Source organism: Brachyhypopomus gauderio, chromosome 6, assembly GCF_052324685.1.
Source record: "Brachyhypopomus gauderio isolate BG-103 chromosome 6, BGAUD_0.2, whole genome shotgun sequence".
NCBI classification, from domain to species: domain Eukaryota; kingdom Metazoa; phylum Chordata; class Actinopteri; order Gymnotiformes; family Hypopomidae; genus Brachyhypopomus; species Brachyhypopomus gauderio.
The window spans coordinates 21,927,027-21,953,504 of record NC_135216.1 but is presented as its reverse complement, the minus strand read 5'-3'; the positions used below and the strand labels follow the sequence as shown (position 1 = coordinate 21,953,504).

Here is a 26,478-nt window from a genome sequence, read left to right as displayed (position 1 = left end):
TGAAGAGAGATAAAAAGTGAGTAATATTTGTGAGGGAGTGATCTCATCAGATAGTCCGTTGTAGTGAAATGTTAGGATGACCAGTCTTACAGACACCTCTTGTCTAGTATACCCACTCACAGTTGGCTTACATCTTTATAAAATACACTTTTATTCATAAAAAATTAATTAAAAAAAAAATTCATTTTAAACCCATAGCCTAAATCTGCCCGTGTGTGTGTGTGGAGACCACTGCTAAACCAAACTTACTCTCCTGAAAGATTACATTGCTCTTTTTTCCATTTATTTCAAAGTTTTTCAGGTTTTTAGCACAACCAAAATACCCAAATGGCTGGCATATTTCTCTTCTCTATGTTATTTCCATGGTTATTAGGTATTTAGTGGATGTGCTCATTGATTGGTTTGATTTCCCTCTCTTCAGCCTCCTGAGCCCCAGAGTGTGTTTGCATGTATGTGCATGCACCAGATCCTGTGGGTCCCGTGGGACACTAACATTGCTCCATCAGTAGGAGAGCTTCTTTGTTAGTCAAAATGTTAGTTTCAGTCAGTGTCTTGTACATGTGTATCTTATATCAGGAGGTAGGCCTACCTTAGATGGTTTGTTGTTTACATGCTAACTGCCAAGTTATCACATCAGCCTTAACCTAATTTTTGAGGGGTTCTCTTTAGTTTTTTTGTTATTTTAGTTGACTTTATAGTGTTTATATACCTTGTTATTGTTTAATAATCACCCACCGTCGTTTATCATTAAAAAAAATCATCCATCAGCAGTAGTTTGCCTGTTCCCTGGTATTTTGGTATTTTCCAACACATCTGTTTGCTACAGAGCTTTCCTTGTTCCTGTCACATTTAGGTCAGGCTTGATTTTTCTGGGGCATATTCCCCTTGTCCCTGCCCCATCGCCCACCATGCAAAGGATCAAAGAAGGAAGGGAGGGAGAAGAGGATGGTAAGCAAGAGAGAGAGAGAATATGTGAGAAAGGGAGGGAAATAAAGGGCCAGACAGAGAGGGAACGACAAGGTGTGGCTAATGGACATAGTCAGCTGCCTGGCCTGTCTGTGGTTCAGCACATCCCCACACAGAGTGGGAGAGGCAGACACAGCTCCTCTTTAATCCCACACAGCGCCAATTAATTTCAAAGCTGCTTTCCAGCCTTAAGCTCGCTTTCTACACCCAGTAGCTCCCCACACTGCCTCGCACACTCACTGACTTAGTTTCCTCTTCCTCTGGTTCACGCCTCACTTTGTTTCTTCATGACATTGTAGTCGTAAAGTGTGTAGTTGTGGCAGGGTGTTGTGTGTATTAGGTGTTGGGTGAGGTGGTTAAATGCCAGTGATACAGTACATCAGGGAGAGAGTTCACATCTAAACTAATATTTAGTGAATGAGAGTGTATGTGTTTATAGAATATTATTGATGTCTTGCCCAGTGCTGTGTGTGTGTTTGTGTAAAGGGTGGCAGGGGGTAGGCCTGTCTTTGTTCCAGGGTCATCCAATCAGATTTCAAGCTCTTCCCTCTTTTTCTTTCTCTCTCTTCCCACCAACACACGCACTCTCCTTTTTTACTTTCTTGTAATTATATTTATTTAGTCTATATTATAGCCTATATAACTGTCTATAGTATATCAGTGCGTTTATGTATACTACTGACACATGCAGTACACATGCAGCTTTATGACTCACTCTGACTAAACAGCGCAAATATCAAACAGCAACCACATTTGGATGGAAGATATTTTTAGACAACATACACATATACTTACACAAATGTCCAAAACATTTCAGCAAACAAGGCCATACATTTACAAAAATGTCCCCAAAATGGCCTTGACAGCAGCATTTTGTAACATATATTTATACATTTTCACAGCGTCTGTGCCAAATGTAAAGGTCCAGCTATTGCTTTAAGTATGGAGCAGGGTGGAAGTAGCTTCATAGTTTTATAACAATGCTCAGCACACATTGAAAGAGAGTTGTCAACATAAGGCAAATCAACAATGTACAGATGACACTAAAGTTAACGTTAACCTAAAGTTAACATTAAGGAGAAGGTACATTAGCACACTCTGAAAACAAGTGTTCACTAGGGCATACACGGATACGCACACAGCCACAAAAACATTGGCCATTTGTTGGAGCACCTGCTTCTTAGATCTCATAGTCACAAGGTTTGCAACACTAAATTTGAAATATGGTGTACAGACATTACAGTGGTGTACAGAAATAAAACATCACATTTAGCAAAAAAGTTGATAACTTACTGTTAACCCTTGAAAAAGAGCGGAAGAGACAGCTGACTCAGCAAGATCAGTTTTTTTTTATCCAACAAAACAGCAAAAGCTATGCCACTTTGCAGTATGGTAAGTTTAGCGTATACTGCAACTCCACACACAAGACAGAGTTCTCCAGCCTATCTATTCTCTGCTATGTAGTGTATATAAAAGGCTTGAACTTGATTTGAAGGCAGAAGACTTAAAATGTGCTTGCACTGTTTGTAGCCTTACATTTGCTGTTGTGTCTGGTTTGTTGGTGTGGTGTGTCTGGTTTGTTGGTGTGGTGTGTTTGGTTTGGTGATGTGTTGTGTCTGGTTTGTTGGTGTGTTGTGTCTGGTTTGTTGGTGTGGTGTGTCTGGTTTGTTGGTGTGGTGTGTCTGGTTTGTTGATGTGTTGTGTCTGGTTTGTTGGTGTGGTGTGTCTGGTTTGTTGATGTGTTGTGTCTGGTTTGTTGGTGTGGTGTGTCTGGTTTGTTGGTGTGGTGTGTCTGGTTTGTTGTTGTGGTGTGTCTGGTTTGTTGTTGTGGTGTGTCTGGTTTGTTGGTGTGGTGTGTCTGGTTTGTTGGTGTGGTGTGTCTGGTTTGTTGGTGTGTTGTGTCTGGTTTGTTGATGTGTTGTGTCTGGTTTTTTTTGGTGTGGTGTGTCTGGTTTGGTGATGTGGTGTGTCTGGTTTGTTGGTGTGGTGTGTCTGGTTTGTTGGTGTGGTGTGTCTGGTTTGTTGATGTGTTGTGTCTGGTTTGTTGGTGTGGTGTGTCTGGTTTGTTGTTGTGGTGTGTCTGGTTTGTTGATGTGTTGTGTCTGGTTTGTTGATGTGTTGTGTCTGGTTTGTTGTTGTGGTGTGTCTGGTTTGTTGGTGTGTTGTGTCTGGTTTGTTTGTGTGTTGTGTCTGGTTTGTTGGTGTGGTGTGTCTGGTTTGTTGGTGTGGTGTGTACGATTGGTCACTGGAGTGTATTACTGGTGGTAAGTGGGTCCAGCCTCATTCTGGAGGCAGAGTAAGATGACTAGCATTTCCTGGGCACTGTTGTATGAAAGGCCAAACAAAGAATCTTTATCTTTTTGACTGTACAGAATATCGTGACATAATAAAAAGGCATTTTTCATTATTATTATTTTATATTTTCTATCCAAAACAGTTCTTTTTATAAACATTGATTTTTACATGGCCATTTTCTAATTTTGGTCCTCTCTTTATCCCTTAGATTTAAATATGTGGCTTTAAGCCAGGTATAAGATAAATGAGCTCTTGTTTTGATACTAACTGTATTTGCATATGACTATTTCAATAGTGAGGGAAATTCTGTTTTTCATGACAGAGAACCTTTAAGCTCAACTGTGATTTCTAAGTGGAGCTATATCACAAAATATTTTATGCAATAAAAAGAGACAAGATTGTAACTATTTTATTTACCAGCTATAGCTTCTGTCTGTTAATGGAGAATGAAAAGTTTATGTATGTTTGTGTGATAAAAAGGAAAACAAATATCTACAAATACTTCCACTGCCAGTTCTTTTTGATACTTAGTATGAGTGGCTAGTTTGCATTTATGTCATTTATTGCTGTCATTTATTTTTGCTGTATTTTTGCTTCCAATGCCGTTTTAGAGATAGCTGGGCAGGTTGTTTTTCACCATTATTGCAAAGTTACAGCTGTATGTTACATCTTCCATGTTTTCATTTTTCATTCATTACACTATATCAAATATTTGCTGGTCAGTATTTTAATGCTGTTGTATAGAAGCAGCCAGCCATAGGGAAGGATGTCTGCTACACTGTAGTATGAGAACCTTATTGTTCATAGATCTTATTGTTCATGAACATTACTTTTCATGTGTGTGACTCTCACTAGTTTGAAATGAAGTGATTTTTATAGCTATATGTATCTTTCTGAACTTATCAGGTTGCTGAACAACCCCACATAAATCTGCTGCTCATTTTATGATTTTTGTTTTTAATTGATTGTTAATTTAATAATGCCATTTTCTAGACACTGGTTTGTTAGGGATTATTTATAAGGATTTCAAGGACAATAGATTTTGACCAGTTTTTTATAATATTGTTTTTAATTTTGTATTTAATTTAAATGTCTGCTACATCTTGGAGGGAACCCATTCTTGTTCTCATTGTACGTCAGTGTGTGGCTGAGATAACTATATGGCCCCATAACCTGGCGTTCATCACAAGACATTTACATTGACAATATCAACACCCAGAACTTTCATTCTAGTTACCTTATACTTCGCCTGATTGTGTGATTTTTTTGTGACTTGTGTATTAGTCTGTATAATTTGTTTTTGTGTAATTTGTGTGTTAACGGGCCGCCCAATGGAGGATGGGTTCCCTTTTGAGTCTTGGTCCTCCCAAGGTTTCTTCCTATTCCCCACCATCTAGGGAGTTTTTCCTTGCCACTGTCGCCTCTGGCTTGCTCATTAGGGATTTGGACCCATAGTATTGTTAACCTTGTAAATCCTGTAAAGCTGCTTTGTGACAACATGTGTTGTGAAAAGTGCTATACAAATATATTTGATTTTATTTGATTTGATTTGATAACAATGAAGCCAGATGTGGAACTTGACATGACTGTGGTGAACTGAAAGATTATTGGAATTCCTCCAAAGTTTATGGCAGCAGATAAAGCCTTGAACTCAAAAATCATGCAGATGAGTTGTGCAGATGTTTTATAAGAATATTTGGCAAGTCTTTGGATAATATATCATGCATTACTGTATACTTTTACTTCTCCTTTAGTGTACTTTCCCTTATATCATTATCAGCCAAGGTGGGGATGTTTTGGGTGTGCATGGTTGAGTTGTAGTTCTGTTATTTGTCAAAAATAGTAGAGCACTCATTGAGCACATGGCTTTCTTCCATGTTCTATATACGTGTGTGTGTGTGTGTGTGTGTGTGTCTGTGCATGCTTTTTATGCTTTGAATGAATCATTTTACATGACATTTTAGTTAATTTTACTTCACAATATCTTATGAACACCCTGTACTTCTGGTCATAAGCCACCGATTCACATTTCTGGTCGGGTAGAATCTGGGGAGGAATTACTGTGCAGATTCCACTGTAGCCTATTGTATATTTAGAGATCAGAGGAAATGACTATGGTGAAAATTAGTACATTTAATAAAGCCTGGTTCTGGTTCTGGAGTAGTCCACAGTTCTCAAATATCAGCTTGTACAATGTGATGCTGTAAGATGTTACATAAGTGCAGATGTTGATGCTGCTGTTTTTGTCTGAAAATAAAATGTAATAGTTCCCGCTGAGACTGCACCGGGTTCATGATTGAACCATGTTTGGAGAATTGACCGTGGCAAGCTGCACCATGTCCACCCCACTCACATGTCCACTCCAATCCCATGTCCACCCCAACCCCTGCCTCCACCTCCACACCCACCACTGCTCCCCCTCCTCCTATTCTCTCATTGCTTTTTCCAGAGGTGTATAATCCAGGTTCAGAAAGTAAAAGTCCTCACCAAGATTTTGCTTAGGCTTCCTGGATTGTGTTGATTCCACTCATTTTACCTGGATTGCACTAATTAGAAACCTAGCAAGCTTGAACAAAATCCTGGTGAGGACTTTTACTTTCTGAACCTGGATTATACAACTCTGGCTTTTTCAGAATCAACATTGGACAATTGTTCTAAAACACAGCTGGCACGGGGCAAAATACTGATTGATGTATTAGCATCAGTGTATGTTCTGTGTCAGCGAGTTTCACTGAAGTGTGTGTGTGTGTGTGTGTGTGAGAGAGAGAGAGAGAGAGAGAGCAGCAGATTTATGTTAGTACAGAGTTCTATTGCTTTCATAACCTAATGCGAAGGAGAGGGAAGGGGGGAATAAGGACTTGACTTCTCTCTGCCTGTCCCTTCACATCCTCAAGCCCCATGCTGGCTCAGTGAAGTCTCACTCTCTTATTATGCTATTTTGTTTTCATGAGAGATGAGAGATATCACACAGGAAGTGTTTAAAATTGTGACTTCTTTGGTCATTAATTACCCCCCCGTTAGTAGAAAGAACGGCACGCTGCTCCTGATTCAGTAGAACTTCGGACCTGGTGCCATTGCACATAACCACCACCCGCCGTGCCCTTCTGAGCTCGTGTAATTAATGGAGGCCACGCAGATGTGAGGAGAGACATACATTTAACCAGCTTTCATATTGCCTTTGTACAGGACATTAGTGTCCTGACAGAGCCGTAAACTCCTCTTTGTATCCTGACCGGCCAGCAGTAGATTAGCAGCCTGTGGTTACAGCTTCTCTGCGGCCCTGGTCATTGACCAAAGGAAAGAGTTTCACTTTTGTGGCTCCCCTAGCTTAAAGGTGATTGGTCTACATATGTGTTAATTGACCCATTGATGGGCTATAATACGTACATAGTACTATTAATGGTGATGGAGGGACAGAGTGATTTGGGGCTGGTTTTGTCCCCTCAATGCTGTTGTGTGAACCGTGCCAACATGAGGAAACAGGAGGCTGAATCCTTCTCTTCCTTTATGTTGAGCGACAGAAGGTCAGCACACTTTGGGTGTGTTGCCAAACACACAGCTAAAGCTGCTGTCTCCGAAAGTTCTCAAACCCTGTCTGAGGTGTTCTTGTTATCTGTGTGTGTGTGTGTGTGTGTGTGTGTGTGTGTGTGTGTGTGTGTGTGTGCGCGCAGCCTCTCTGAGGTTAAAACGGGTCTCCCTGAAACGGCTCTATTCAGGGCTCTGTGCTTCAGCCTAGAACAAACTGCTCTAACACAGAGACCCACATAATGAACGTAGTAATTAGTGACCCTTACCATTATTATGCTAATGAGGTGTGGGGTGAGGAGGGAGCTTATGTATCTATGAGCCCAGCCATGTGTTTGTGAATGAGTGCTCAGCTGAAATAATTTGGATGCTTGTTTGTATTTTATGTGTTGATAAAGATGATTAGGGTGATAATCATCTTTACCAACACATAAAATTATGTTGAAGATGATGAATGTAATTTATTTTCTGTCTTGCAGTAGAAGATAAGTTCCTTTAATGGATTGCCATAATAAGCATATCTACATGTATCAGCATCAACCAGGAAGCAGGAAAACTTGAACACTAACAGAATTGACATGATACACCGTGAGAGTAGGTGAGGGAGCTGTGTGTGTGCAGGAGAGAGAGCTTGTGTGTGAAGATGTGTCTTTAATTTGGACTATGAAGCCATAAAGGCTTATGAAGTCTTGGAGTTGTTGGTCTTGAAATCTCAAAGTACTGCTTTTTGCACTGGAGCAATTCAGCAAAATGCTGCTTCAAATCAGGCCCTTGTGTGCATGGTTGTGTATGTGTTCAAGTGTGAATACATACAAACACTATTTACATTTACATTTACATTTATGGCATTTAGCAGACGCTCTTATCCAGAGCGACTTACAAAAGTGCTATGTAGTTGCTTGGAATCTCCAAGGTAGAATAGATAGTCCTGAACACAAGGTACTCTAAGCTGGAAAAACCACTAGACGAAAGTCAAATGATACCTAACAATTATACCTGAATATACACATCCCCTGAGGAAAAAGACAGTAAACAATTCCTATAACCCAATTATGCACAATACCTGAGGAAAGAGACGATAAAGTACAATAGACAAAGCATAATTATGCAAAGTGCACTTGAAAGAGGTGGGTCTTCAGTCGGCGTCTGAAGACAGCAAGTGACTCCGATGTTCGGACACACAAGGGAAGTTCATTCCACCACCTTGGAGCCAGGACAGAGAAAAGTCTGGATGCTTGTCTCCCATGTGTCCTGGATGATGGAGGGTCAAGACGAGACATACTTGAGGCGCGGAGGGCTCTAGGTATGCATCTGGGTTTTACCATGGCCATCAAGTAAGGAGGAGCTGGACCATTCTTTGCTTTGTAGGCCAGCACCAGGGTTTTATATTTGATGCGGGCAGCTACCGGAAGCCAGTGGAGGGAGGACAGCAAGGGAGTGACATGGCTGAACTTGGGAAGGTTGAAGACCAACCGAGCTGCAGCGTTCTGGATCAGTTGCAGGGGTTTGATGGCATGCATAGGAAGACCAGCCAGTAGGGAGTTGCAGTAGTCCAGTCTTGAGATAACAAGGGACTGGACAAGGACCTGAGTGGCCTCCCTAGAGAGAAATGGCCGAATCCTCCGAATGTTGTGAAGGGCGAATCTGCATGATCGTGTTGTGTTAGCAACGTGGGCCGTGAAGGAGAGCTGATTGTCGACAACTACACCAAGGCTACGCGCTTCCATGGATGGAGTGATCACGGTGTTCTCGAATGAGATAGAAAGATCACGATGAGGACTGGCTCTTGCAGGGATGTACAGCATCTCCGTCTTGCTTGGGTTAAGCTTTAGGTGGTGAGCTGCCATCCAAGAGGCAATGTCTTTCAGACATGCAGAGATTCGAGCTGAAACCTGTGTGTCAGAGGGTGGGAAGGAAAAGAAGAGCTGGGTGTCATCCGCATAACAGTGATAAGAGAAGCCATGTGCAGATATTGACTCACCCAGAGAGCGGGTATAAAGGGAAAAAAGAAGTGGACCCAGTACTGAGCCTTGTGGAACACCGGTGGAGAGTTTGCATGGCGTGGATGTTGATCCTCCCAATGTTACTTGGTAGGAACGACCCTCCAGGTAGGATGCAAACCATGTCCATGCATTGCCAGTGATACCAAGGCCTGAGAGGATGGACAGAAGGATCTCATGATTGACTGTGTCAAAGGCAGCCGAAAGGTCAAGCAGAATCAGAACTGATGATAGTCCATTTGCTCTAGCCGCATGGAGTTTCTCAGTTACTGCAATGAGTGCAGTTTCCGTAGAATGTGCCGGCTTGAAGCCAGATTGGTTGGGGTCCTGAAGCTGGTTCTGTGAGAGAAAAGAGGATAGCTGGTTGTGTACAGCCCGTTCAAGGATCTTAGAAAGGAATGAGAGGAGAGATACCGGTCTGTAGTTGCTGATGTTGGTGGCATCAAGGTTGGGTTTCTTTAGGATTGGCACCACCCTAGCCGCCTTGAATGATGATGGCACAATTCCTGAAGATAAGGAGTTGTTGATGATGGTCGAGATGAAAGGGAGGAGTTCGTGGGAGATTGTCTGGAGGAGTGTGGATGGGATGGGGTCCAGAGGGCATGTGGTGGGACTGCTGGATGTCAGCAGCTGAAGCACCGTCTCAGCTGAGAGAGGAGAGAAGGAGGTTAGAGAAAAGGGAGGAGTAGGAGGGGACACAGTGGGAACAGGGACTAGGGAAAAGGTGCTGCGAATCGTATTGACCTTCTCTTCAAAGAAGGTGACAAAATCATCTGCAGTAAGAGAAGTGGGAGTTGGAGGGGGGGAGGGTTTGAGGAGAGAAGAGAAGATTTTGAACATCTTGCGTGGATCTGATGTAGATGCCTCCAGCTTCTCTCTGTAGAATGATGTCTTGGCAGCAGTTAGTTCCATGGAGAATAGGGACAGGAGAGACTGATACAAGCGAAGATCAGCAGTAAGCTTCGATTTCCTCCATCGCCTCTCAACCATCCTCAGTTCTCGTCGGTTGTTACGTAGGGTGTCCGAGAGCCAAGGAGCAGGTGGGGAGGATCTTGTGGGTTTGGAAGAGAGGGGACATAAGAGGTCAATAGATGAAGAGAGGGAGGACAATAAAGTGTCAGTGGCGGTGTCTGTGGAGAGACAAGAGAAAGAGTCATGGGACGGGAGGGCTGTGGTGATAGTAGAGGCAAGTACTGATGGAGAGATGGAATGAAGGTTATGACGGATGGTGGTAGTGCCTGTAGCAGTAAGGGTGTGACGGTGGGGAGGAAGAGATAAGGAGAAAGATACAAGGTGATGATCTGAACAGTGGAGAGGAGTTACTGCAATGTCCATCACTGCAGGTGGTCTAGTGAAGACCAGGTCTAGGACATTGCCTGCTCTGTGTGTTGGAGAAGACTGGGTGAGGTTGAAGTTGAATTCACAGATATTTGTAGGGTGGCTTTCATTTTTCATGTAGTCCACACGGTGAAAGGAGATATATCTAAAGACAAAAACTTAATATCACAAAATATCACGAAACACTTCAGAGCTCCAAAAGCAAGTGATCTATGTGGAGTATATTATGTGTAGCTAAAGTAATACATCGAGTAGTAAAAAGAACCATGAAGTGATGGTGTTACATCACTAATCATAAAATAATGTACAATTATTCTACTGATCAGTGTGCATCTATCTATATTAGAAAACTACTGAGAAATATTTCAATATTTTCCACTTCATTTAGTGCAAAAAATGATATAGTAGTCATCGCATTAGGGTTTTCATTAAAGAATAATGTAAGCTGATGTTTATTGCCCACATAGGTTTAGTAATTGATAGTTGAAATATAAAGTTTGGTTGCTAGACAGATAATCAATTAATCAATCAATCAAATGTTTTTTATATTGTGCTATTTACAACAGTTGTTTACAACAGTTGTTGTCACAAAGCAGCTTTACATGTATCCGAGTCCAAGCCCCCAGTAAGCAAGCCAAGGGCGACAGTGACAAGGAAAAACTCCCTAAAAGCATGAAGAAGAAACCTTGAGAGGAACCAAGACTCAGGGGGGAACCCATCTTCTTCTGGCCAACGCTGATCACCATGACAACAATAATTAAGAGAGATACATAAACAAAGAAGTGACGGGAATGATGAGTAATTCTCATCTTTGTGTGTATTTATATACATGTGTTCCCTATGTAATTGTTATTCTTATTCCTAGACTTGATGGTTGGTAATAGTAGTCCGGGGCTGCGGAGATACAGCCATAGCAGGGGAGAATTCGGGGTAGTGGGAGGGGCCAGGGCAGTGGGTTGATCCTTCATCCACAGCTGGTTAGACAGAGGTGGCTGGCCCAGATACCCCAGCATATAAACCTAAACCTAAATGACAGGTTAGTTGTACCACTCAGTAAAAGCGACAGTTTGTCTAAATGCACATTCCCATGTATTTTGTAGTATACTTTGTATGTATGTGGTATTTGTATTGGGTATTAATTCCATACATTTATGGCCTGGATACATTTCTATGAACCTGTTATTTATTGAGCTGCCCTGACCCACTTCATTAAGAGCGTGTGCTGACACAGGCCTCTTTAATCAGTTCACGGTGGCCCCAGCAATCCTGGACAGTCCTGGTCAGCAGCAGCATTGGCTTCCTTTAGGATACACACTGATAACGCAATACTGTGTAAGTGTGCAAACTGCAATGAGATCAAGTGCTCACTACACACACCAGCCAAGCCCAAGAGGCTGATGTAACACCTCTGGTATAACACGTGTGTATGTACGGGTGTGAGTGTGTGTGTGTGTGTGTGTGTGTGTGTGTGTGTGTGTGTGTGTGTGTGTGTGTATACGCTTCAGGCCTGTACTTCTTTATTATGGTATGAACCTATTTTTAGTTTGTCTTTATCTTAATAATGTGATTACCAGTGAATTAATTAAACTTCTGACAGGGAGGTTTTGACAGGAAGACAGAAACTACGATGGCCGTATGAAAATCTGTTTTTGTCGTGTTACATTTGGTATGAGTAGTTCATCCTATTAATCCCAGATGAAAAAGCAGTGTTGGATAAAAGCACTCTGCCTGCTTTCATCTTGTGGCTGTATCTGCATAGGACACTTTCATCAAGTGGCTGCCACGTCCCTTCAGGCCAACTCCTCGTGCATAATTTGCCACTAGAAAGCAGCTTTTAAACGACACTTCTCTTGCCCTTCCCCACGCCCACGATAAGGCCTGTAACCCAACTCAGGTCCGAGCACAGTGATTATTAAATAGTCCACACAGAGGAAAACTGAGGGCTTCAGTGGTGACAAAATAACGTAAAAAGTATCACAAACTGAAAGTGGCAGTGGGATAATGTAATGCTAGAAGTGTTATGAAGTGAGTGTGAGGAAGCAGGATGTCGAGTGTGAGGAAGCAGGATGCCGAGTGTGAGGAAGCAGGATGCCGAGTGTGAGGAAGCAGGATGCCGAGTGTGAGGAAGCAGGATGTTGTGTGTGAGGAAGCAGGATGTTGTGTGTGAGGAAGCAGGATGTTGTGTGTGAGGAAGCAGGATGCCGAGTGTGAGGAAGCAGGATGTCGAGTGTGAGGAAGCAGGATGTCGAGTGTTAGGAAGCAGGATGCCGAGTGTGAGGAAGCAGGATGTTGTGTGTGAGGAAGCAGGATGTTGTGTGTGAGGAAGCAGGATGCCGAGTGTGAGGAAGCAGGATGCCGAGTGTGAGGAAGCAGGATGTTGTGTGTGAGGAAGCAGGATGTTGTGTGTGAGGAAGCAGGATGCCGAGTGTGAGGAAGCAGGATGCCGAGTGTGAGGAAGCAGGATGTCGTGTGTGAGGAAGCAGGATGTCGAGTGTGAGGAAGCAGGATGTTGTGTGTGAGGAAGCAGGATGCCGAGTGTGAGGAAGCAGGATGCCGAGTGTGAGGAAGCAGGATGTCGTGTGTGAGGAAGCAGGATGTCGAGTGTGAGGAAGCAGGATGCCGAGTGTGAGGAAGCAGGATGTCGTGTGTGAGGAAGCAGGATGTCGAGTGTGAGGAAGCAGGATGTTGTGTGTGAGGAAGCAGGATGTCGTGTGTGAGGAAGCAGGATGTCGAGTGTGAGGAAGCAGGATGCTGAGTGTGAGGAAGCAGGATGTCGAGTGTGAGGAAGCAGGATGCTGAGTGAGGAAGCAGGATGCTGAGTGTGAGGAAGCAGGATGCTGAGTGAGGAAGCAGGATGCTGAGTGTGAGGAAGCAGGATGTCGAGTGTGAGGAAGCAGGATGCTGAGTGTGAGGAAGCAGGGTCATTCTTTATTGACGGTGCTACGGTATAAAATTTAAACACAAAAAAATCCAGCGGGTCTCAATCTATCAACTGACAAACACGCAGACAAACACACGCTTGAATACATGAACTTAAAACAAGACACGAGTGCTACACATGATGTTTACAAGACAAGGGACAGTACGATGAATAACACAAATGACGCGGACACACACAGCGAGACACACAGAGAAATATAAGGATAGACAAATACGGACACGCTCTGAGGGAGGAGTCAGGGGCTAAAACTGAAATAAAAAACAGAACTATTGTTTTATGGTTCTTTCTCCATCTTTTGCTTTGCATTTCACTTTTTTCCTCTTTTTGGTTTTCCTTTTTTATTTACATTTTTATTGTGTCCTGTTTTTAACATGAAGGTGTGGTAAGTCATGACTAGACAGTTGGCACGAGCTGTGTATACACACACACCCACACACGCATATCAATTTGGTCACCATTAAATCTTCAGCTTGACTCCATAATAGCAAACAGCAAAACCTGGGTTTATCAAAGAGTTGCTCTGCAGTTCTGGCCTTATGAATCCATACTCCTCCTGTGTCCACAGTGGCTACCATGACGACAGACGAGGCGGAGAGCGTGCAGCAGGTTCGTGAGCAGCAGGAGGAGGAGAGTGAAGTTCAAGAGCCTGGACCCTCCGAAACCCGTCAGGACAGGTTTTCTGGCTCGCCACCCAGTGGCTCGGAGGAGGAACAGCAGCTCAGACAGCGCCAGCAGCGCGCCTCCGCTGGCCGCGGCCTCTCCCGCCTCTTCTCCTCCTTCCTGAAACGCCGCTCGCAGTGCTCAGAGGAGGACGGGGCCGACCCAGAGAGGGTGGAGGAGAAGGAGGGCCAAGACGACCCCAAAGCCCCCATTGCAGACCCCGAACCTGAGCTACGCATCGAGGGAGACACGGCGTTAGACCTGCATTCCATCAGCAGCGCTGAGAACCAGGTGAGAGGGAGAGGAAGCACACTTCCACACAGACTCAACTACCTGCACTAGTCTGGGTGACGCCCAGTTCCATGTGTCTCTCCTGACTGTGTACAGGCAAACGTTACCAGGTCTGGATGAAGACCTTTGATGTTTTTTATTAAGTGCCCTATGGCTGGACAAGAGGCTGATATCTCACATGTGCTCTTTATGTGGCGTTTTTATATGTCGACACTCTGGACCAGCAGTTTTACAGGAATCCAGTGAAGCCAGTGTACTAGAATTACGAGTGCATAAGACGTTAGTCATCTTTATGTGAGATGATTTTAGAATGTGACATTGAGGTCTGTGGAGCGTTTAGGTGGATTAGTGGTGGAGTAACTGGAGTCTGGTAATCACTACATCAAGAGAGTGAACAGCACAGGCAAACAGCACAGAGGCCTGGCCAGGGTCCTTAGCATAGACATGACTCAGTGTAGCTGAGTGACGTTTTTTCACTGACAATGACAATAGAAAGCAGCTTATGGCCGTAGCAGCCTGAGAAGCCCTGTCTCGTTGTGTAAGGGGAATGCTGTCATCTGCTATAATTTTCCCAAAGGTAATTGCTAATGAAGAGCTGCTCTTTGCTGGCCAAGCAGGCGTAGTGTAGTGTAGCAGTCAGTGAGGTGACAGAGGTGACTAACTGCTGCTTGTTTAACAGTGTTTCAGAACATGAGCAGTCATCATTTACATGACACTGAGGAACAAGCCCAACACCCTTTTACTGCCCAACACCCTTTTACTGCCCAACGTCCTTTTACTACCCAACACCCTTTTACTACCCAACACCCTTTTACTACCCAACGCCCTTTTACTACCCAACGCCCTTTTACTACCCAACACCCTTTTACTACCCAACACCCTTTTACTGCTCAACGTCCTTTTACTACCCAACACCCTTTTACTGCTTAACGTCCTTTTACTGCTCAACACCCTTTTACTACCCAACACCCTTTTACTGCTCAACGTCCTTTTACTACCCAACACCCTTTTACTGCTCAACGTCCTTTTACTGTTCAACGTCCTTTTACTGCTCAACACCCTTTTACTACCCAACACCCTTTTACTACCCAACACCCTTTTACTACCCAACGCCCTTTTACTACCCAACGTCCTTTTACTACCCAACGCCCTTTTACTACCCAACGTCCTTTTACTACCCAACACCCTTTTACTGCTCAACACCCTTTTACTGCTCAACGTCCTTTTACTGCTCAACGTCCTTTTACTGCTCAACGTCCTTTTACTGCTCAACACCCTTTTACTGCTCAACACCCTTTTACTACCCAACACCCTTTTACTGCCCAACACCCTTTTACTGCTCAACACCCTTTTACTGCTCAACACCCTTTTACTGCCCAACGTCCTTTTACTGCTCAACGTCCTTTTACTGTTCAACGTCCTTTTACTGCTCAACACCCTTTTACTACCCAACGTCCTTTTACTGCCCAACGTCCTTTTACTGCTCAACACCCTTTTACTACCCAACACCCATTTACTGCTCAACACCCTTTTACTGCCCAACGTCCTTTTACTGCTCAACACCCTTTTACTGCCCAACGTCCTTTTACTGCCCAACGTCCTTTTACTGTTCAACGTCCTTTTACTGCTCAACGTCCTTTTACTGCTCAACACCCTTTTACTGCTCAACACCCTTTTACTGCTCAACACCCTTTTACTACCCAACACCCTTTTACTGCCCAACACCTTCTCACTGCTCAACGTTCTTTTACTGCCCAACACCTTCTCACTGCTCAACGTCCTTTTACTGCTCAACGTCCTTTTACTGTTCAACATCTTTTTACTGCCCAACACATTTTCACTGCTCAACGTCCATGATTTCCTTCATTTCCCTGGTCCTCAACCACACTCAATACTCCATATTAAATTGGGTCAGCAAATCAGTTAAATTAGAAGACATACTTTTACATCAGAATTTTTTCGTGATCATTAATGCAACAAAAACCAACAGAATTTGAAATTCAGCTGCTGCCTGATTCTTGGTGATTTTTCAGTGTTTGACATTGCGCGGCATTAGAGTTTTGGACTACTCTGTGGAGTCTTGCCGAGAGCTGCCGTATAACAGACTAGACACACGCACAGTTTGGAATATTTCCAATTTAGTTGGATGCTATTTATATTACAGCTTTTGTGCAGTTTCAGAGCACACATGTAGTGATACTGAGTCAGCAGTTTGCTTTACAGTTAACTATACTGTACTAGGTGAGGCTCAGCATTATTGAAAGGATGGTTAATCGTAACCAATATATTTAGGAAAATTGTTATATATAAAGCAGTAAAAACAAACAACAGTTACCGTGATAGTTTTGAAGGCATGGTGTCATTTGTGTGAGATAATGTAGTTTGTGTGCTTTGCTCTGCTCTGTAGTCGTCTGTTGTCTGTGGTCGTCTGAGCGGTTCTCGGTAAGCTATGCTGAACCAGAGCAGCTGAGCCCCTCACAATGACTATCAAGAACCGCAGGCCCAGCAGACCACAGCCCACTTGCTTAGAATGATTCTCCTTGTCACTGGTATTTAATTATTCATTCACTGAATCTTTATTCTGCTCTTATGTAGTGTGGAGGCCAGGAGGTGCTGATCTGAGTAGCACCTTTATTTCCAATTAAAGTTGATTGTTGGATTTGATCAAATGTGGCAAAGACTCGGTGAGACGGCACCTGCAGAGGATTGACTGTAATTGGTCACGGCAGCTTGACAGTTTGGATACGTTTAGGGTGTCGTCCACATGCACATCATTTGTTCCCCAGTACTTAAGTTGTTTAATGTCTGTTTGGAAAGTCTGTGTAATTTCTGTGGAAAATATGACGGTGGATATTGACGTTTGGGGATTTTTGCAGGTACTCACATCGTAAATGTTTTACAATCTAGTGAATGTGAAATATGTAACAGGCACTTCATCTCCCTGTTGTGCAGGTCATAGTGGACCAGAACGCCAAAGCAGAGGGGGGGGGAGGGAGGGGGGAGAAAGGGCTGGAGAAAGGGGTGAAGAAGGAGAAAAAGGAGAAGAAGGAAAAACTAGAAAAGAAACAGAAGACAGAAAAGAAGGAAAAACCAGAGAAAAAAGAAAAAGCAGAGAAGGAGAAAACGGAAAAAAAGGACAAGAAAGAGAAGAAAAACAAAACGAAGGCCAAAAAGGAGGAAGGGGAGAAAGAGAAGGAGCGTGAGAAGGAGGAGGAGAAGGAGGAGGAGGAGCCCAAGCCTGAGGAAGAGGCAGCCGCAGCAGACGCTGGAGAGAAGGAGGGAGACGGGGAGGGAGGAGGCGACGAAGAGGAGGTGAAGGTAGCCGAGGAAGACGCAAAAGGCCCCAGAACCCCCCGCCACCCCAGGGTCATGCACTGCAGAGTCACCTTGCTGGATGACACTCTGTTTGAGTGTGAGCTGGAGGTAAGGGGATCTTACACACTCAGATATCGGGGCTCTGGCTGTTCTTTAGAATAACATTGATGGCTCATTAATTTTGGTGCCTTTCTGACATAATTTAGCAACACCAGCATCCAAGAGAGTTACATTGATACCCATGCAGGTCTTCTAGTTTATACAATCTTGATGTCAATCTTGCTACAATGTGTGGATTTTGCTCCGCTGAGGTTTGACCATTTATGTTCAGAATCACACCATGTCTGCAGAGACATAAAACACCTGTATGACATACTGTAAAGATACAGAGAAGGTATACACCATTATGAAATGTACAGTGAAGGTAAACACCATTAAGAAAGATACAGTGAATGTAAACACCATTATGAAAGATACAGTGAAGGTATACCCCATTATGAAAATGAAACATGAATTGAAAGCATTTTGATGCGTTTGTATTCAGAAACATGCCAAAGGCCAGGAGCTGTTTGCAAAAGTGTGTGACCACCTGAACCTGCTGGAGAAGGATTACTACGGTCTTGCCATATGGGAGACACCAACCATTAAGGTACCTTGGTCTTGCATTTCAGAATATTCATTCATACTGAGCAAGGTCAGTTCACATCAGGCGCTCAGTGTAGCTCCTTTTGTACAGAGATATTTGATTTGCAGTGCTCGGGATACTATGGATATGCACCCTCTCATTGCGTAGTGGTATGGTGTGATGATGAAATGCTCAATGGGTTAAAGGATCTGACCAGTGATTACAAAATCCAGGATGAGTTGTACTGAGTATGACTTCAGTAGTGGTACCTCAGCAATTACATATTTCTCCGGTTTTTGGTGGCCCTGCACTCCCGAGTGCAGATGTAACGGTTTCTATATCTTATTGTGTGTCTGAGTTATTAATCCCTCCCTTCACTTTTAGACATGGCTCGACTTCACAAAGGAGATCAGACGTCAAGTGCAAGGTGAACGCATTAAGAGCATTGATACTACTGCCAGATACACTATACTAATACATAATACATACGCCTTAAGAGCACTGATACTACTGCCAGATACACTATACTAATACATAATACATACTTCTTAAGAGCACTGATACTACTGCCAGATACACTATACTAATACATAATACATACTGCTTAAGAGCACTGATACTACTGCCAGATACACTATACTAATACATAATACATACGCCTTAAGAGCACTGATACTACTGCCAGATACACTATACTAATACATAATACATACTTCTTAAGAGCACTGATACTACTGCCAGATACACTATACTAATACATAATACATACTGCTTAAGAGCACTGATACTACTGCCAGATACACTATACTAATACATAATACATACTGCTAAAGAACACTGATACTACTGCCAGATACACTATACTAATACATCATACATACTGCTTAAGAGCACTGATACTACTGCCAGATACACTATACTAATACATAATACATACTGCTTAAGAGCACTGATACTACTGCCAGATACACTATACTAATACATAATACATACTGCTTAAGAGCACTGATACTACTGCCAGATACACTATACTAATACATAATACATACTGCTTATATGGGCATTCTAAATAGAATTTCATGACTTTATTTTCTGTATTATTTATGTTATTTAGGAACCAACTATGATTTCACATTCAGTGTGAAGTTTTATCCACCTGATCCAGCCCAACTGTCAGAGGACATCACCAGGTGAAGCTCTCCTTCTCTTCGTCTCTTTCATCTCTGCAACTGAAGCACTTTACTGCTTTTTCTCTATCCATCATTCCATCTATCCATCAGTGCAGTTAGTACTCCATTTGCCTCTCACTCTCTCGCTCTCCCTCTCTCTAATCTGTGGGTGTGAGGTATATTCATTAATGTAATGAAGAACCTCAGTTACACGCCTCAATTTTTGTCATTTTCATATCCTGTAGATCAGGACATGTAGAGAATAAGGGTTAGGGTCATATTGGGTTTCGACAACAATGCACTCAAAGCTATTTTTGGAAATATGCCTCTTACCACATTGCTGATTGTATCTAAACTACTGTAACCTTACAGCTCTGGCCGTCTGGGCCTCTCTCCTGTCGTTGCCCCCCCCCCCCCCCACTGTTACACGTGTGAACTTGCTCCGCAGGTACTACCTGTGTCTGCAGCTACGCAAGGACATCATGAACAGCCGGCTGCCCTGTTCCTTCGTCACACTGGCGCTGCTGGGCTCCTACGCGCTGCAGTCGGACCTGGGTGAGTACGACCCTGACGTGCACGGGCCGGACTACGCCAAGGAGCTCCGACTCATCCCGAACCAGACCAAAGAGCTGGAGGACAAAGTCATGGAGCTCCATCGCACATACAGGTGACCGAGCATGCTACAGTGTGTAGAATACAGAGATGTAGTTCCATCTCTAGAAATCATCATATGTATGCAAATGAGGAACTCGTGGAGCTAAAAGATGGTTGCATTACAGTGTTTTCTAAAATTTACTAAAAAAAAAATGGTTTGAAGCTGTTTTTGTATGAGTTTTGTGCAGTTATGTTACCCTTTGTGCATTCCCAGATCCATGAGTCCTGCTCAAGCAGACATGATGTTTCTGGAGAATGCCAAGAAGCTTTCTATGTATGGAGTGGATCTGCACCAGGCTAAGGTGTAGTACAGATGATAAGCACCTCCAGATTTTGGCTGTCTCAGGCTTCCGGCTCTAATTTTAGAGACTTTGATAGCTCTGGCAGGCTGTTGCATGTGTGATGAATATTAATCATAATATGAGCAGCATTAATAGTAACTAGAATGTACGCTTAGAAAATCTGTTAGATAGTGTCAGACACCCACATATATGGCACGTTGGACTCAGGATCACATGACAGTAGCAGAGAATTCATCTTTATCTGGAAATAAGAGTTGTTTAATCACAGAAAAGGCATCATTTTGTAATACGAACCTCTGTGTACATCATATTTTAGTTGTGCTACTGAAACATCAGCACACATACCCCTGCTTTGTTTGTCAGATTTAATAGAGGAAACCAGGTCAATCTGTTTGCATCAAGCCATGGCTTAAAATATAGACCGTATCCTCAAAACAAGTAGTGGTTGCCCCCTTGTGGTAAATAGTTGTTACTGCAATGTCCAGGGGAGGTGATGCATGTTGCACAAAATAATTAACACTGTACAGTTTGCCCATTAATAGTTCTTCAATAGTAAAGTTCTCCAGCGGTCATCAGCTGTTATCTGTTCTGGGTGTCATTTTCATAGTTACTGTGAAAGACTATGGCTGAAAAATTTGGATAAAATAATAGATATTATGCTATATATTATGATTGTAATATGCCTTGCAATAAAAAAAATAAATTAACATGGCAAACAACTGGCCTGTCGATACAATTATACACATATTAAGCTGTTCCTCACATGTGCCAACACATTAGGCATTACAGAGAGGCCTAGCTAACCTTCACCCTAGCATTAACCGAACGTGTCTTAACAATGTCTAAACCACCTTGGACACATTCCCCTTCTAAACCCACTTTGTCATAAGCTTATAATATATAAGATACTGTAATGGCCTCTCTGGTGTCTAGGGCCGTATAAAACCCCACTGGCACCATTAACGCATGCTCAGTGTCACCAGTTCCTCACAGTTAAGCAACGATGTAATTATGACCTAGCCAGTCACTAAAGCCATACCGGTGCTGCTGTGATCCATCAAGTCCATGCCTGTAGCCAGCTGTGAGATTCTACAGAATCAAACCTGTACACACTCTACACAACTGGAGTGTTCCAGTTCAGTGTTGCAGACGGACAGAAGGTTGTGGCCACATCTGAATTCACATAATGTGTTTTTTAGTTAGGACATGGAGTCAGGCTTCTTAAAACACAAATAAACCCAATGTTCATAGCACACACAAAAATATATTGTGCTTTGTTAGCAGGAGGTTAGTAACACATTGTGCAGCTATGATTACTGATATTATACGTTATTATATGAGAAACCAACAGTGTCAATAGCAGCCAGGCAAATCTGATAGTGGGTGACTGATGATGGTCTCTTCCTCTGTTATGTATGTCAGGACCTGGACGGGGTGGATATCATGTTGGGCGTTTGCTCCAGTGGTCTCATGGTTTATAAAGACAAGTTAAGGATTAATCGCTTTCCATGGCCAAAAGTGCTCAAAGTGTCCTACAAACGTAGCAGCTTCTTCATCAAGATACGGCCCTCTGAGGTACTGGCACACACTTACACCCACACAACATCCACCACACACACCTACACACACCACACACACTTACACACACCACACACACTTACACCCACCACACACACAACATCCACCACATACACCACACACACTTACACCCACCACACAACTCACAAACACCACACACACGTACACCCACCACACAACTCACAAACACCACACACACACCCACCACACAACTCACAAACAGCACACACACCCACCACACAACTCACAAACACCACACAAGCTTACACAAAGCACAAAGCACTCAATTTACACATGGCACACAAGCACATACATCAGACAAGCATACAGCAGACATGCACGCACACATCACACAGCTTACACACAGTACACAGCCTACACACTGTGCACTAGCACACACGACACACAAGTACACAGCACACAGCTTACAGCCTACACACTAGCACACACAGAGTACATATGCACATAGCACACAGCTTACACACTGAACACAGCTTGCATACAGCACACAGCCTACACACCACACGCTAGCACACAGAGTACACATGAACACAGCACACAGCTTACACACTGCAAATAAGCTTACACACAAAGCATAGCAGCAGATTACACATGCATGATTGATTTTTGATTTTTTGTATTGCTTTTGATGCATGCATCATGCTATATTTAAGCTATAGTGTCACTGACATCTGGTTGTAGTGTGTTCTTCTGATTTATTTCTGCTCCAAATGATGTGTGTCACAGATGGAACATTACGAGAGTGCCATTGGGTTCAAGCTGCCCAATTATAAAGCTTCTAAGAAGCTCTGGAAAGTGTGTGTAGAACACCACACGTTTTTCAGGTGAGAAATGTGATAATGGTTGATAGAACTGGTCTTACATTTTTAGCATGCATCGTTTTTGGTGGACGAGCATGTCTTGCTCTGTTGGCCCTAATATTTATAATGATGGAACAAAAATAATTTTCCCAGTTTGGAGAAATGTAGCAAAATAGTTATGTTCTTTAGACCGCATGGAGTGAATGATTAAATCGTAATGTCTACTTTCTTATATATAAACTGCTTCCTTATACAAATTCAGAAGAACTTTGCTTGCACAGTTGATCTGAAACGTCTGTCCGAAATGTGCTTGTGTACATAATTTGGAATTTCTCTAACCAGTGTGCTGTAGTAAGAGATATACTCACCTGGAATCTTACACATCATTTTGTATTCTATAAGAAGTCTGGAAAAGCTTCCTTCTTCCTATAAATTCTGCGTAAACAGAAATAATAATGGAGAGTCCTATCTGGCTACACATACGGTTGTTGATTTTGTCATACACCTTGATCATTTTATCCTAGACATCATTGGTTTTTCTGTGCAACCAAAAGCTACACTTCAAGACCTGTGTGACTATTTGAGTCCCATCCCGTCTCTAATATCCATACCATCCCTAATGTCCTTACCGTCTCTACTGTCCATAATGTTCATCACACCGAGACATTAGTACATACACTGTTGTTTCTGATGTAGTATATAAATACTGCTAGTGCAGAATGTGGTAGCCCACATCCTTACCAAAGATCAAAGAGCAGATTTCTTCTGTATTTTTATGTACACTGGCTTGCTGTTAAACTCCAGTGGTCATAGGGATATCTTCCTGACCTGCTGACCCTTTAACTCCGCTAAGTAGGTTCTGTATAATCCCCAGTTCTGTTGGATCAAAATATAAAAAAAATGCTATATAAATACAATGTTATAAAAGAACTTCAAAATCAGTGGCCAATCAGATGAGCAAACCATTGATGGACAGGACTGAGAGACAAGGCCACGCCTGAGCACCTCTCCTATAAATGAATGTGAGTGACCCCTCTCTAGTGTTCCACTTTCATTATGGTCCACGGTTCTTTTCAGACTGACGTCTACTGAAGCTGCCACCACACCCAGAAAGTTCTTGGCTTTGGGCTCCAAGTTCCGTTACAGTGGACGCACTCAGGCCCAAACGCGCCAGGCCAGCTCCATGATTGACCGCCCCGCCCCCCACTTCCAGCGCTCCGCCAGTAAGAGGGCTTCTCGCAGTTTAGATGGAGGTTTGTTTTCTGCGTTACACTCTTAAGTATGTGTGTACTTAATAGTTTTTCTTTCTTCCTTGTTTCATTTCAGATGGAAGTAAGTCTGAACACTCTAAGATTCAGCCTGTCATAGCAGAGGAGGCAGATAATTGGTTCACTTCAATTGAATTCTGGCCAGTTGAATTCTGTCCATGTCACTGAATGTGACCACTGCCATTTCTTCTGTTAGCCCCTCTGTCTCTCTCTACTACCTCCCCCAACTCCTGTCTCTCTCTACCACCACCCCAGTTCCTGTCTCCCTCCACCACCTCCCCCAGTTCCTGTCTCTCTCTATCACCTCCCCCAACTCCTGTCTCTCTCTACCATCACCCCCAACTCCTGTCTCTCTCTACCACCACCCCCAACTCCTGTCTCTCTCTACCACCTCCCCCAACTCCTGTCTCCCTCCACAACCTCCCCCAGTTCCTGTCTCTCTCTATCACCTCCCCCAACTCCTGTCTCCCTCCACCACCTCCCCCAACTCCTGTCTCCCTCCACCACCTCCCCCAACTCCTGTCTCTCTCTATCACCTCCCTCAACTCCTTTCTCCCTCCACCACCTCCCCCAGTTCCTGTCTCTCTCTACCACCACCCCAGTTCCTGTCTCTCTCTATCACCTCCCCCAACTCCTGTCTCTCTCTACCATCACCCCCAACTCCTGTCTCTCTCTACCACCACCCCCAGCTCCTGTCTCCCTCCACCACCTCCCCCAACTCCTGTCTCCCTCCATCACCTCCCCCAACTCCTGTCTCTCTCTACCACCACCCCCAACTCCTGTCTCTCTCTACCACCACCCCCAACTCCTGTCTCTCTCTACCACCACCCCCAACTCCTGTCTCTCTCTACCACCACCCCCAACTCCTGTCTCTCTCTACCACCACCCCCAACTCCTGTCTCTCTCTACTACCTCCCCCAACTCCGGTCTCTCTCTACCACCACCCCATCTCCTGTCTCTCTCTACCACCTCCCCCAACTCCTGTCTCCCTCCATCACCTCCCCCAACTCCTGTCTCTCTCTACCACCACCCCCAACTCCTGTCTCTCTCTACCACCACCCCCAACTCCTGTCTCTCTCTACCACCTCCCCCAGCTCCTGTCTCTCTCTACCACCTCCCCCAGCTCCTGTCTCTCTCTACCACCTCCCCCAGCTCCTGTCTCTCTCTACCACCACCCCAGCTCCTGTCTCTCTCTACCACCACCCCAGCTCCTGTCTCCCTCCACCACCTCCCCCAGCTCCTGTCTTTCTCTACCACCACCCCAGCTCCTGTCTTTCTCTACCACCACCCCCAGCTCCTGTGTCTCTTTACCACAACCCCCAACTCCTGTCTCTCTCTACCACCACCCCCAGCTCATGTGTCTCTTTACCACCACCCCCAGCTCATGTGTCTCTTTACCACCACCCCCAACTCCTGTCTCTCTCTACCACCACCCCCAACTCCTGCCTCTCTCTACCACCACCCCCAACTCCTGTCTCTCTCTACCACCACCCCCAGCTCCTGTCTCTCTCTACCACCACCCCCAACTCCTGTCTCTCTCTACCACCACCCCCAACTCCTGTCTCTCTCTACCACCACCCCCAACTCCTGTCTCTCTCTACCACCTCCTCCAACTCCTGTCTCTCTCTACCACCTCCCCCAGCTCCTGCCTCTCTCTACCACCACCCCCAACTGCTGCCTCTCTCTACCACCACCCCCAACTCCTGTCTCTCTCTACCACCACCCCCAACTCCTGTCTCTCTCTACCACCACCCCCAACTCCTGTCTCTCTCTACCACCTCCCCCAACTCCTGTCTCTCTCTACCACCACCCCCAGCTCCTGTCTCTCTCTACCACCACCCCCAACTCCTGTCTCTCTCTACCACCACCCCCAACTCCTGTCTCTCTCTACCACCACCCCCAGCTCCTGTCTCTCTCTACCACCACCCCCAACTCCTGTCTCTCTCTACCACCACCCCAGCTCCTGTCTCTCTTTACCACAACCCCCAACTCCTGTCTCTCTCTACTACCTCCCCCAACTCCTGTCTCTCTCTACCACCACCCCCAACTCCTGCCTCTCTGCAGTCTGTATCTTTCATGACACCTCTAAGATTAATTGTTCCAGTGGCTTAATGTAATATGTCATGCTCTTCGTAGAAGCAGATATAGGAAACAGACAAAGTGAGCTAGAGAGACATAGCATATGTGAGAATGTATGGTACATTAATAGTTTAGCACAGGTTTTGTGGCAGCTGGTGGACTAATTGTCTTTGTCCCTTTAGTGAATACTCATAAAGTCAGCAATAACTGGTGACACACTCACAACCACGTGAACTGTATATGTCTCATTCTCTTTTAAGGCCCTTTAGTATGTGTAATTAGGGCCTTAATGTTTATTGGCCCCAGGATATACTACTAATATATCATTTAAAGAAGATAGAGGTCGGCAGGCAAAATCTTCAGATAATCTGCATTGCGCTCGATAATCACAAAATGCTTTATTAGTGTAAATAAATGTTCATTGAGACACAAAAACAGTTGTTTGTCTTATCACAGCTACTTTCACCATTTAAAACACAGAGCACGTTGTTTGCGCTCAGATCCTTAACTTTACTTCCTGCCAGCCTCTTCTTGAGTCTCATATCTCTTCATGCATAATCACCCTTTCAGGGTTCATTGAGTGGGGCCATGGTGCAAGTGCGTGCGCTGATCCACTCTGCGCTCAAGTGGACGGGAGGTCCCTCTTTTTGC

General features: G+C 44.1%; 1 protein-coding gene across 9 annotated transcripts in view; it reads left to right on the top strand.

Annotated features, from left to right (window-relative positions):
• epb41a (erythrocyte membrane protein band 4.1a) overlaps positions 1-26,478 on the top strand; it is an 83,544-nt gene that overhangs the window by 1,100 nt on the left and 55,966 nt on the right. For all 9 annotated transcript variants that reach the window (XM_077009680.1, XM_077009677.1, XM_077009676.1 and 6 more), the window contains exons 2-11: positions 13,631-14,016; positions 16,969-17,439; positions 17,876-17,980; positions 18,341-18,383; positions 19,071-19,146; positions 19,574-19,792; positions 19,994-20,081; positions 21,504-21,656; positions 22,407-22,504; positions 23,558-23,733. In XM_077009680.1, coding sequence (XP_076865795.1) covers positions 13,631-14,016; positions 16,969-17,439; positions 17,876-17,980; positions 18,341-18,383; positions 19,071-19,146; positions 19,574-19,792; positions 19,994-20,081; positions 21,504-21,656; positions 22,407-22,504; positions 23,558-23,733 — 1,815 coding nt within the window. The remainder of the gene's footprint in view (positions 1-13,630; positions 14,017-16,968; positions 17,440-17,875; positions 17,981-18,340; positions 18,384-19,070; positions 19,147-19,573; positions 19,793-19,993; positions 20,082-21,503; positions 21,657-22,406; positions 22,505-23,557; positions 23,734-26,478) is intronic.